The sequence below is a fragment of the Chiloscyllium plagiosum genome, unplaced genomic scaffold (assembly GCF_037043375.1).
Source record: "Chiloscyllium plagiosum isolate Xiang-an unplaced genomic scaffold, Cpla_swu_hap1 HiC_scaffold_5, whole genome shotgun sequence".
NCBI lineage: Eukaryota > Metazoa > Chordata > Chondrichthyes > Orectolobiformes > Hemiscylliidae > Chiloscyllium > Chiloscyllium plagiosum.
Genome location: NW_028270143.1, coordinates 82,319,477 through 82,332,981, shown reverse-complemented (window position 1 = coordinate 82,332,981; position 13,505 = coordinate 82,319,477). Strand labels below are relative to the sequence as shown.

Genomic DNA, 13,505 nt, shown 5'->3' with positions numbered 1-13,505 from the left:
TAAAAGGCTGCAGATCTTCCAATAATGTTGGGTTACTTAATGTGATTCAAATGTGTCAACAACAGTCTGTACAGGGATTAATAATCACTCTAGATGCAGACAAGGCATTTGAGCGGCCGTACCTTTTATGTACTTGAGAGCGGTTTGATTATATTCCCTGCAGTGTGGAAACAGGCCCTCCGGCCCAACAAGTCCACACCAAACCTCTGAAGAGTAATCCACCCGCCCCCCCATCTGACTAATGTACCTAACAACTATGAACAATTTAGCACGGTCAATTCACCTGACTTGCACATCTTTGGAATGTGGGAGGAAACCCACGCAGACACAGGGAGACTGTGCAAACTCCAACCAGACAGTTGCCCAAGGCTGCAATCAAACCTGGAACCCTGGCGCTGTGAGGCACTGAGTCACCATGCCACCCTAAAAGAGGTTTATCTCGTAGAATCCCTACAGTGTGGAAATAGGCCCTTCCGCCCAACAAGTCACACCGACCCTCCGAAGAATAACCCACCCAGACTCATTTCCCTATATTTCCCCTTGACTAACATACCTAACACTATGGGCAATTTAGCATGGCCAATTCACCTGATCTGCACATCTTTTGGACTGTGGGAGGAAACCGGAGCACCCAGAGGAAACCCATGCAGACACGGGGAGGATGTGCAAACTCCACACAGACAGTCGCCCGCAGCTGGAATCGAACTTGGGTCCCTGGTGCTGTGAGGCAGTAGTGCTAACCACTGAGCCACAATGCCGCCCATGGCTTGGGCGAAGTCTTTATAAGATGGGTAAAGGTTCTTTACAGCAACCCTCCTGCAGCAGTTCTCACCAATAGTCTGCAGTCAAGTAATTTTAATACCTTCAGGGGTAATTGACAGGACTGTCCCCTATCTCTACTGCTTTTTACATTCATAGGGATTCTAATAGGCCACTCATAAGGATCCTAATATAACAGCTCCAGAAGTGAGGTCAAAATCACATACGTGGATGATGTCCTCATCTTTTTGTCAAGCCCAGCAGTTGTGGTGCCTCATCTGATACAATGCATAAATTTGTTTGCACCTTTTCAGGTTACAAGATCAACTTTGCAAAATCGGAGGCTATGCCTATGGGTGGTCTTACGAAAATACCAGGTTTGGAGGGTGAATCTTGATTCCCTTTTAAGTGGTCACGGGGATGCTTTCTTTATACGTGACTCCAGTTTTTGATTGACTATTTAAAGCTAACTTTGTTCATTTATTTGATAAAAAACAAACAAGACATTCGAAGATGGGAGGTACTTCCGGTTTCTTGGTTAGGTTGGATAGTCCTCGCTAAAATGAATATTCTTCCCCATCTACTGTACCCTATGTGAATGCTCCCTTTGATTGTCACTAGGCAAATGCTCAGGAGTTTGAATGGCTGATTCAGCTGTTTTATCTGGCATCGTAAGCGGCCCCTTATTAAATAAATTGCAACTGTCTCTCAGACTGGGGGCAGTGGATCTCCCAGACATTACAAACTAAGTTTGCTTCTATTCTATGTGAGTGACTGGACCTATGGGGACCCTCTTTCAATATGCTTAGATATTGAAACTTATCAGGCAATATATCCCACTACTTGCTTGCTGCTCTTGGACAAAATGAGGACAGTTAAAGAATATTGCCACAACCCAATAGTTATTAATACTGTTAAAGCGTGGAGGACAATGCAGTAGAGTGAAGGCAATATTGCCAAAACATTATTTGTTAAACCTATAATTGGCATGGCAGGTTTTCAACCGGGGATGATAGGCTGTGAGACAACCACAACCACCTGATGAAGGAGCAGCACTCTAAAAGCTAGTGCTTCCAATTAAACCTGTTGGACTATAACCTAGTGTTGTCATTTTTAACAATATTCTGCTAGGTTAGGTGTCTGAGAATTCCCCGGGTTTGTCGGGCTGATGCAAGATAGATTATGGAGCATATCCCTTTGGACTTTCATAGTTTTATGGCACACCTTACTTCTAAGAATTGCTATAAGATGTGGCTACCCTTATTAGACTATCTAGACACAGATTTGTCTGCCATACTAATAAGGGCCTTTATATAGCCATAACAATTGTGTTTTATAAAATCTCATATCCAGGGAAGAGGAACTACAAATGTATGGATATGTAATTTATTGCTCTCGATGCTTGGGAGCTAGTGTTTTGTTTCGCTAAGGTTGACCTTCCAGTGCAGTAAGCACATTAATTTTCTTATGGTCACTCTTTGCTTTATTTAACCTTCTCTGGCAATAATCCCTGTTTTCTCAACACCCTATAACAATGAAAAAAAAAAGAGACAAGAGTGCCATAACCTGTTTATTAGCATAATGCTGAATCTATACTTGAGGGTCAGAAAGCAAGGCATAATAGAAAGTACTGAAAAAAAACAAAATCTTCCATCAACAATATCACCTTCAATGAAAATTATAAGTTCAGAAAAACAGATAAGTTGTGTCGGTCCTTGAGTGATCCAAGTTTCCAAATATCTAAAAGGTGGCAAGGAGAAAATATGTTTTGATTACTATGAACAAAATTTCCCTGCTAAAATACAGTAAATCTTGTTATAAATCTAAGTTAACTGACCAGCATCGTAGCCCTTTATTGCTGATTTGCCAAAGCTAATGACATTTGACTTTAATGCCATTCACTGTTTTAAAAAAAAATGAGTTTATGAAAGAGAGTGTATGGTTAATTTTTGTAATTCATTGTGATGATAGAATCAAAGATTTTATATTTATTTGGCCAAATGTCTAGATTTTAATTATTCACTTCGAGCATTTATGGCTCCACCATACAATTCCAACATGTAGATAAAAATCTCTGACTGAAAAAGATATGCCTTTCTCAGCATTGCAGATAATTCAGATAAGGCCCCACTTACCCACTCTGACAGTCAAAGATGAGGGGAAAAATATTTAAAAGAAGTTATTTAAAAAGTCTTCAGAGTTTCATTCTGAAAGAGTACATTTGAGATAAGCAGTTTGGCACAGTAATGTTAGTACAGATTTCTGGTACCTCTTTTGAAACAAGATATTCCATTTAACCAATAGGATGAAACTGTACAATGGCTATGAGACTTTTACTTGAAACCAGTTTGCATGATCTCAATTACAGCGCCCAGGACACAAAAAAAGACACCAAATTTAGTATTAAAATCATTTATTTTAAACCATATGTAAAGTTAATACAGAAAAAAAAAGTTATCTGCTAGATAGAATTTTAATCTGCATTCAACCAGAAGGGGCAGCATGGTAGTTCAGTGGTTAGCACTGCAGTCTCAGTGTTAGGGACCTCTGTTCGATTCCAGCCTCGAGCAACTGTCTCTGTGGAATTTGCACATTCTCCCCATGTCTGTGTGGGTTTCTTCCGTGTGCTCTGGTTTCCTCCCACAATCCAAAGATGTGCAGGTCTGGTGGATTGTCATGCTAAATTTCCCATTGTGTTAGGTGCCCATTATTCAGAGGGAAATGGGTCTGGGTGAGTTACTCTTCAGAGGGTTGGTGTGCACTTGTTGGGCCAAATGGCCTGTTTTCACACCGTAGCGAATCTAATCTAATACTTCCAATCTGAAGCTTAATACTATACTGGGTGCCTGAAATGGGAAGTATTTTGCATTAGTGCTTGCAAAATGAGCCCAAAATCACAATGTGTGCATGGTCCAGAAGTAGTTTTTGTTAATATATACAAAAATCATTACTTACAATTGATAAAGTATTGTGGTCTTTCCAGCATTGTCCAAGCCAACAACAATAACTTTATGTTCTGTAAAATATAAATTTTTGTAGTATAAAAATGTATCAGTGAAATACTGCATTCAAGGCAAATTATATTTTTAACTTGCACAGTAAATTATCAAAGATGCAATATATAACTGTATAAAATAGCTGCAAGGATTAAGCTGTATAGAAAAGGTGCCTAACTAAATTCCTGCTGTTTAATTGAGGGAGTACTCCACAAGGAGGGATTTGCCTTTAATTGCTCATAGGATAGGGGCATCTATGCCAGTATTTATTTTCATCCTTAAATGTCCTCTAGAAGATGATGAGCTGCCTTTTTGAAATACAGTAAACCTTGGGTAGTAACACCACAATGCTGTTAAGGAGTTCCAGACTTTTGATCCAGCAGTGAAAGCACAGATTTAGTTTCAAGTCAGGACGTGAGGCAGATGGTGTTATTTTTTAATGCTCCCCTTGCGCTTCTAAGCTCACCAGGATTATACTTCAGAAAAAAAAATAATCAGGTCAGGACAATTTCTCTAATGTTAAAATAGGGTGCCTCACTTAGTTTAAATCAAAATCACGACAAAGTTTAGATGTTTTGGCTTGAAATTACTCAAATGAATACAGATGAATACCCTTCAGCTCAGCGAGTAAACCTACATCCAAAACCTCAACCTGAGCTACAAATCTTCTCAAAACTCGTGAATACAGATGAGTAAACTATGCAGCCTAGTCACTTGTTCCCTAGGTGATTCCAGATTTTGTTTGCCTCCAGTAAACTGACCATTCCAAGCTTTACTTGTTCTATGAACAAACAGTTTCTGCTACAATTAACCCCATAATTTCATAAGTCTCTAACACTCCAAACCTATAGCTCTTTTCCACATGACAACACTGACACAGGCAAGTACTTAAGGCATGATCTGGTCAGAGCACTAGTTTTCTCTCCTTTCTGGATTTTAGCTCTATTGCGATTCAACATATTAAGGACAGTGTTAATATCCCAGACCTTTTCAACTTCATCTGCACTTTGTGACACAAAGGTAAATGATAAAAAACTTGCATCCATATCAAAAGGTGTATCTGGCAAGGTTATGCATTTATAAATATTTAAAAAGAATTGCCTAGTAAAAATCAACTGTGAAAATATTTTACAAGATGCAGTAGAAATGCTCAATCGAACTCCTCCACAGCATTTTCAGTTTCTTTCTCTCTGTACTTTCTGGTAGCTTAGCTTTACTTTAATAATTTGCACAAGCTTCATGATTCAAATTCATCAAGCAATTTCTCTTGGCCAGACTGACTCATCTAAAAAAAAGACAACTTCTGCCCCAAGTAAAGTAATCCTGGTGTTTCCTTACTGTTTACAAGAAATTGGATTATATTTATAAAATTTGAGATAATATTTGGGTGACTTGAGGTGCTGTTTCCCTCCAACTCTAGGATCCCAGGCTAAAATTGAACTGAAAGGGCAAAATCTCTTTAAATTGTAACTTTAATACTCTTCAATTAAGTTCTCAATGTGGACAACGCAACTCAAGACAAACTGGTCCAGATGTGTCACAAAGGAATATCAATCTGATTTTCAGAAGGCATACGATATCTGATGTGAGACTTATTTTAATCCCCCATTACAGTACAGAAGTCTCAGATTGGAACACTTTAGTACACGAGCCTTTAGTCAGCATCTAGACTATGCAACGTCTGATTAAGACAAAAAAAAATAATAAAACAAACAAAAGAATATACTGGCATTAGAGGATGTTCAAAAGAGATCAACTAGGTTGAGTCCTAGAGTGGAGCAGTTGACTTATCAAGAAGCTCAAAACTCTAATGAATAAAAGTTTAGCCAATGAAGGTAATCTTACTGAAGCAAACAAAATTCTGAATGGGCTCAGAATAGATGTTGAGAAAGTTTTTTTTAAAAACAGGGAGGGATTCTCAAACTAGGGGATATAGTCACAGAATAAGCAGACACACATTTAAACTGGAGATACAATAGGATCCCTTTTCTTGGATTAGGGAAAATCTGGAATTCTCTACCTCAGTTGTGGAGGCTAGATCAACTAAACGTATTTAAAAAGTTTTTTTTAAATAATTGGAGTTGACAGCTACATTGCAATGAACTGGCATGAAAGACAAATTGAGATCTCCTGATGAGGACCAAAATGCAAGTATAATAAGCAGGAATACAGATCTTATAATATGCAGTTCCAAATCATATCATAATTAACATTTTCAATTTGTCCATTTAAGATTCTACAACTGGGGGGGGGGGAAAAGGAGGTACTCGGAGCAGTATCACAACAGCTCTTACAGAGAAAGGAAAAAAGCTGCTTAACTCAGAAAATGTACTGCAGCTTGACCGACAATAGTTTAAATATTTTGAAGATAATCTCAGACTTGTTAAAAGGGATTTCCAAATTAAAATTAATATTGAAGACAATGTAAAAGATTGATATAAAACTTTATCATATGCAGAACAGGATATAAAGATTAACTTTTTTGGCACTTTCATATTACCCATGCTATCAAAGATACAACAAAATGCTGAGAATGACAGTCACAATATCAATGCCCAATAAAGCTTAAAAACCGAAAAAAGTCACAAAATATTCAAATGACTTGCCATGTTAAGTCCTGATCATTGAAAAATTAGGGAATCATTCATCAAACACAGACAGTACAGAACAGTCATAAAGCTAATGTTTAGTGTCAGAGGTCGGAGTTTGCAGAAAAATCTGGGGATAGAAATTGGATATATTAGAGTTAGAGTCAGATTTTACTGCATCAAGAGAGGCCCTTCAGCTCATGGTGTCCATGCCAGTCATCTAACATCCATCTACTCTTAGCCCATTTTTCCAATACTTGGCCTGTAGCCTTGAATGCTGTGGCATTTCAAGTATTCATTTAAACAGTTTGTAAATGTCTTAAGAATTCTTGTCTCTACCCCTTTTTCGGCAGTGAGTTCCAGATACGCACTACCCTCTAAACCTACTGCTCTTACCTTAAGACTGCTCCCCACATTTACTGAAGATTCCTGAAGAAGGGCTTATGCCCGAAACGTCGATTCTCCTGTTCCCTGGATGCTGCGCTTTTCCAGCAACACATTTTCAACCCCACATTTACTGACCCCTCTACTAAAGGGAAAAGTCTTTCTTTGTCTACTCTGGTGAAGCCCCTCAGAATAAACCTTATATATTTCATTCAGATTCCCTGTCAGCCTTTTCTGCTCCAAGGAAAAAAACAACAACAGTTTATCTAATCTCTCCTCATAGCTCAATCACTGTCTCAGACAACATCCTGGTGAATTTCTTCTGTACTCTTTCTAGTGCAATCACTTCCTTCCTCTAGTGTCATGAGCACAACTGCTCAGAGTACTCCTTAACTACAGCACCATATAACCTCCTTACCTTTTATTTATAAAATGGAAGTTATGAGGGCTAAGAAATGAGAAATATAGTGGGTTTTTTTTTAAAATTACAATGGAATATTACTTCAAGCAGTGGAGCAGGTCAAAGCAACACAACAGTGAATATTTCATTCTTGAATTAACATAATAAAGGTGTTCTTGTAGAATGGTTAAAAGAGGAAACAAACTCCAGGAATAAAGTTAATGATCTTGAAGATATAAGGGTGGCATGGTGGCTCAGCAGTTAGCACTGTTGCCTCAGTGCTAGTGACTGGCATTTGATTCCACCCTCAGTCAACCATGTGGAATCTGCACAGGTTTTCTGTTTGCTCCAGTTTCCCCCCTCAGTCTAAATGTGTGCAGGTTAGATGGATTGGCATGCTAAATTGCCCATGTTAAATGTCCAGGGATGGGCAGGCTAGTGGGATTAGCCATGGGAAATGCAGGGTTACGGGGATAGGATAGTGGGGTTGGTCTGAGTAGGATTCTCTTCAGAGGGGCATTGTGGATTCAATGGACAGAATGGCCTGCTTCCACACTGTATGGATTCTATGAGGTGGAAGGTACCGAGAGCAAGAGAGACAATACTACAATTTTGAAAGGATAAATTGACTTGATTCAAAGAGCTTTCCTTAATTCTAAGTATCCTTTGATCTAAATCACAGCTTTGGTTGATGCTAATCTATTTAGGGTAAACTGAAGAGAGCTGTAGCTATCCAGACACTTATTTACAAAACTAGCCAGATGCTCTGAATTCTTTCAGCTTCTCCAGTATCTCAGTCTGCATTCATTTAAATCCTATTACCCTCCAGGACACAAACTTCCAGCCTCAACTCCCTATCCCCAAATACATGCACGTTTCACCCCTATAGTTCACCTATACCTGCTGCGGGGGGGGGGGGGGGGCAAAGAGAATAAAACTCATCTCGATACCAGGAGATATCACTTAGGGTTCTAGGCTTGAGTGCTGCAGAAAGGACGAAAATCTAATTAATTAGTGAAGTATTGGGATGGAAAGTGATCTTAGAGTCATAGAGATGTACAGCATGGAAACAGACCCTTCGGTCTAACCCGTCCATGCCAACCAGATATCCCAACCCAATCTAGTCCCACCTGCCAGCACCCGGCCCATATCCCTCCAAACCCTTCCTGTTCATATACCTATCTAGATGCCTTTTAAATGTTGCGATTGTACCAGCCTTCACCACTTCCTCTGACAGCTCATTCCATACACGTGCCACCCGCTGCGTGAAAAAGTCGCCCTTTAGGTCTCTTTTATATCTTTCCCCCTCACCCTAAACCTATGCCCTCTAGTTCTGGACTCCCCGATCCCAGGGAAAAGACTTTGTCTATTTATCCTATCTATGCCCCTCATAATTTTGTAAACCTCTATAAGGTCACCCCTCAGCCTCCGATGTTCCAGGGAAAACAGCCCCAGCCTGTTCAGCCTCTCCCTGTAACTCAAATCCTCCAACCCTGGTGACATCCTTGTAAATCTTTTCTGAACCTTTTCAAGTTTCACAACATCTTTCCGATAGGAAGGAGACCAGAATTGCACACAATATTCCAACCGTCATGGTTAGGTGCCAGGGTTTGGCAAGTTACTGGTGGGGGGGTTAGCACAGCAGGTCAGGCAGCACCCGAGCAGCAGGCTCATGTCCAAAACACCCTTCACCCTGCTCCTCGGATACTGCCTGACCGGCTGTGCTTTTCCAGCACCACACTCTCCGACTCGGATCTGCAGTCCTCGCCTCCTTCAAGGTGCTGGGGTAGCCGAAAGGACGGAGAGAAACTGATGCAAACAAGTCGTTTTAAAAGAAAAAAAATCCAACCATTACGAGTTAAATGCAAGTTAACTAGTGCCACCGGTTCTTGGCGAGGTCGGGAAATGGTGCGGGTTCCACGGCTGGGAACCTTTAAGATTTACCGATTGGCGGTGAAAGGAAGGAGGAATCGCCAGGACAACGGTGCACCTTTACCTTGTTCAAAGAAGAAACTCCTCAATTTGGAGAAGAGGAGCCCCATGACCGTCAACCGGCTGCAATCCAACCGTCACTTGCTCCGCCGGGACCCCGGGCTGCCGCCGATTCCACTGTGCACCTTAACCGGCAGCCCCAAGCGGGCGGCCCTCCGTTTTACAGATCTCTCCCCTCCCCGTTCTGCCGTTACAGACTCTCCCTCCCCGCGGCTAACCGGTCGTCAACTCCCGCGGCTCCGTCTCCAGCAGCGCACAGCGTCCCCCATAGCCGAGGGAGCCGCTGACCGTTAACTCGGAAGGCACGCGCTTCCACCTCGCGCCCAAACAGGAGGCACGTTCACTGCTCCCAGTTATCCGCCAAGCACGCGCAAACAGACGACAATCGCTCATTTGGCTGCACTGACTGACGGACAGTCACTCACTCCGCCCTCCCATTGTTAACATCCCCGCGGGGCCGGGCTAACGCACGGGGCGGGGCGCGGATGTGGGGGTATGGGAGCGCGGTGGGTGATGGGAAGGGGAGGGCAGGTGAATCGCTTTCAAATATGCCGGCTGATTGGGTTCAAAAGGTGAAAGACGTTTCACATCGACGAACCGGGAGTCGGTGGGCGGGGATAGTGACACACATTGGAAGCTGATAGGCGGTGGCTACAGCGAATGAAGTGCTTGCTTGCTGGGGGCTGGTGAAGGTAAGGTCTTCATGAAGTATTAGTTGCGAGTGTGTATCGTTTATAGCAGAATAAAATACATTAGAGCTGGGGCAGGGATAACAGTAAGAGAGAATTCAAAGTTTGTGCGAAGATTTGTAGCTCGGGTGCTCGTTGCTGTGGTTCTGTTCGTCGAGCTGGAAGTTTTTGTTGCAAACGTTTCGTCCCCTGGCTAGGCGACATCATCAGTGCTTGGGAGCCTCCTGCGAAGCGCTTCTTTGATGTTTCCTCCGGTGTTTATAGTGGTCTGTCCCTGCCGCTTCCGGTTGTCAGTTTCAGCTGTCCGCTGTAGTGTTTGGTATATTGGGTCCAGGTCGATGTGTTTGTTGATGGAGTTTGTGGATGAATGCCATGCCTCTAGGAATTCCCTGGCTGTTCTCTGTCTGGCTTGCCCTGTGATAGTAGTGTTGTCCCAGTCGAATTCATGTTGCTTGTTGTCTGCGTGTGTGGCTACTAAGGATAGCTGGTCGTGTCGTTTCGTGGCTAGTTGATGTTCATGTATGCGGATTGTTAGCTGTCTTCCTGTTTGTCCTATATCGTGTTTAGTGCAGTCCTTGCATGGTATTTTGTACACTACATTCGTTTTGCTCATGTTGGGTATCGGATCCTTCGTTCTGGTGAATTGTTGTCTGAGCGTGGCTGTTGGTTTGTGTGCTGTTATGAGTCCTAGGGGTCGCAGTAGTCTGGCTGTCAGTTCCGAGATGCTCCTGATGTATGGTAGTGTGGCTAGTCCTTTTGGTTGTGGTATGTCCTCGTTTTGTGGTCTTTCTCTTAGGCATCTGTTGATGAAGTTGCGCGGGTATCCGTTTTTGGCGAATACCTTGTATAGGTGTTCCTTTTCTTCTTTTTGCAGTTCTGGTGTACTGCAGTGTGTTGTGGTCCTTCTGAATAGTGTCCTGATGCAGCTTCGTTTGTGTGTGTTGGGATGGTTACTTTCATAGTTTAGGACTTGGTCGGTGTGTGTGGCTTTCCTGTATACCCTTGTAGTGAATTCTCCGTTTGGTGTTCTCTGTACCATCACGTCTAGGAATGGGAGTTGGCTATCCTTTTCTTCTTCTCTCATGAATCGGATTCCTGTGAGTGTGGCGTTGATGATCCGGTGTGTTTTTTCTATTTCCGTGTTTTTAATGATTACAAACGTGTCATCGACATATCTGACCCAGAGTTTGGGTTGAATTTGTGGTAGGACTGTTTGTTCTAACCTTTGCATAACTGCCTCTGCTATGAGTCCCGATATTGGTGATCCCATGGGTGTTCCGTTGATTTGTTCGTATATCTGGTTGTTGAATGTGAAGTGTGTTGTGAGGCACGTGTCCAGTAGTTTAAGTATGCCGTCTTTGTTGATAGGTTCAGCATCCTGTTTTCTGTTCTGTATGTCCAGTAGGTTGGCTATTGTTTCTCTGGCTAGGGTTTTGTCAATCGAAGTGAACAGTGCCGTCACGTCGAATGATATCATGGTTTCTTCTTTGTCTATGTGTATATTTCTGATGATGTCCAAGAATTCCTGTGTTGATTGTATAGAGTGTACAAGGTATTCGCCAAAAACGGATACCCGCGCAACTTCATCAACAGATGCCTAAGAGAAAGACCACGGAACGAGGACATATCATAACCAAAAGGACTAGCCACACTACCATACATCAGGAGCATCTCGGAACTGACAGCCAGACTACTGCGACCCCTAGGACTCATAACAGCACACAAACCAACAGCCACGCTCAGACAACAACTCACCAGAACGAAGGACTCGATACCCAACATGAGCAAAACGAAGGCAGTGTACAAAATACCATGCAAGGACTGCACAAAACACTATACAGGACAAACAGGAAGACAGCTAACAATCTGCATACATGAACATCAACTAGCCACGAAACGACATGACCAGCCACACACGCAGACAACAAGCAACATGAATTCGACTGGGACAACACTACTATCACAGGGCAAGCCAGACAGAGAACAGCCAGGGAATTCCTAGAGGCATGGCATTCATCCACAAACTCCATCAACAAACACATCGACCTGGACCCAATATACCAAACACTACAGCGGACAGCTGAAACTGACAACCGGAAGCGGCAGGGACAGACCACTATAAACACCGGAGGAAACATCAAAGAAGCGCTTCGCAGGAGGCTCCCAAGCACTGATGATGTCGCCTAGCCAGGGGACGAAACGTTTGCAACAAAAACTTCCAGCTCGGTGAACAGAACCACAACAATAAGAGAGAATGTAAGTCGCCGGGAGGAGGATAAGCATAAATTCTAGTAGAAATAGAGGAATGAATTAGAAATCTCTAACAAAAACAGAAATTGCTGGAAAAGCTCAGCAGCTCTGGCTTCCATTCTGAAGAAGGGTTACTGGACCCGAAACGTTATCTCTGATTTCTCTGCACAGATGCTTCCAGACCTGCTGAGCTTTTCCAGCAATTTCTGTTTTTGTTTCTAATTTTCAGCATCTTTCGGTTTTTAACTAGAAATATCTGATTTATATTTAGTTTTGCTTAACAAATAATTCTTAGATACATTAAGCAAAAGGATTGATGCTCGGTGTGCATCAGGAATGTAAAGTGCTAACATTGGAGAGGATGTGAACCTCTGGAGATTTGCTTGGATAAGATATCATAGTAGTCATCCTGAGTCAGGGTGTAGAAGCAGCAAAGGTTTCTGAGTATTAGTAGTGATGGGGTTTACTGGGAATTCATGGGCAGCAAAGTTGTCATAGTCTTACCAGATCATGGGGCTGCTCTTCCCATTAGAGAGAGCAGACTGATGGTGGTTTAACCTGAGAGTCACCAGATCTCATGTGAGGAGAGAGGTTGAAAAGGAGAGGTTGCATAATGGTCACCTCAGCTGGTTTGGGAATTAAATTCATTGACATCAATCTGCATCATAAACCAGCTGTCTAGTCAACTGAGCGAAACAGATCCCCTGAATATTCAAATAAAGTCACTGTAGTGCTGTAGAGCTTCATTAGACAGAGGTTACTTGTGTTGGTTTAACCTAGGGTCACCATGCCTGAACTCCAGAATCAACTTAATGAACCTCTTCTGCACCTCCTGTAGCGCCAGCATATTCTTTTTCAAGTATGGGGACCAAAACCGCATGCAGTACTCTAGCTGTGGCCTCACCGGCATCCTATACAGTTGTAACATAACTTCCCTGCTTTTCAACACAATCCCTTTATCAATGTGCTTCCAACGCAGCTTCATGGTTGTGACCATTACATTTTATTTCAGCATTGGGATCCTTACCAAAAACTTAAGGCCCTGCTCAGGAGCCTGTCAGTGTTTAGTGAGGGTTCAACTCTAATCAATATGATCTATATAATCCAGATCAAGTACTATTTAAGTTCATATAACGCTAGTGACATCATTAAACAGCAAATTTTGAGAAGATTTGTAGCTCAGGTTGAGGTTCCAGATTTAAGTTTACTCGCTGAGCTGGAAGGTTCATTTTCAAATGTTTCGTCACCATACTAGGTAACATCATCCGTGAGTGTCTGGTGAAGCACTGATGTTATGATCCAGTTTCTATTTATGTGTTTAGGTTTTCTTGGATTGGTGATGTAATTTCTTCTTGAAATGACATCACTAACCCAAGGAAACCTAAACACAAATAGAGAGCGGGTCATAACACCAGTGCTTCACGAGAGACTCGCTGATGATGTTACC

At 42.2% G+C, this 13,505-nt stretch overlaps 2 protein-coding genes across 2 annotated transcripts in view; one reads left to right on the top strand and one right to left on the bottom strand.

The window, feature by feature from the left end:
* The window catches only part of LOC122550020 (ADP-ribosylation factor-like protein 5B), a 49,459-nt gene extending 39,860 nt beyond the window's left edge, over positions 1–9,599 (bottom strand). Inside the window, exons 1-2 of the mRNA XM_043690414.2 lie at positions 9,124–9,599; positions 3,715–3,775 (exon numbers count right to left, since the gene is read on the bottom strand). Coding sequence (XP_043546349.2) covers positions 3,715–3,775; positions 9,124–9,169 — 107 coding nt within the window. The 5' untranslated portion in view covers positions 9,170–9,599. The remainder of the gene's footprint in view (positions 1–3,714; positions 3,776–9,123) is intronic.
* A 2,219-nt stretch (positions 9,600–11,818) lies between these two features.
* The window catches only part of nsun6 (NOP2/Sun RNA methyltransferase 6), a 37,153-nt gene continuing 35,466 nt past the window's right edge, over positions 11,819–13,505 (top strand). The window contains exon 1 of the mRNA XM_043690410.2: positions 11,819–12,064. The gene's annotated coding sequence lies outside the window, so the exon portion shown is untranslated. The remainder of the gene's footprint in view (positions 12,065–13,505) is intronic.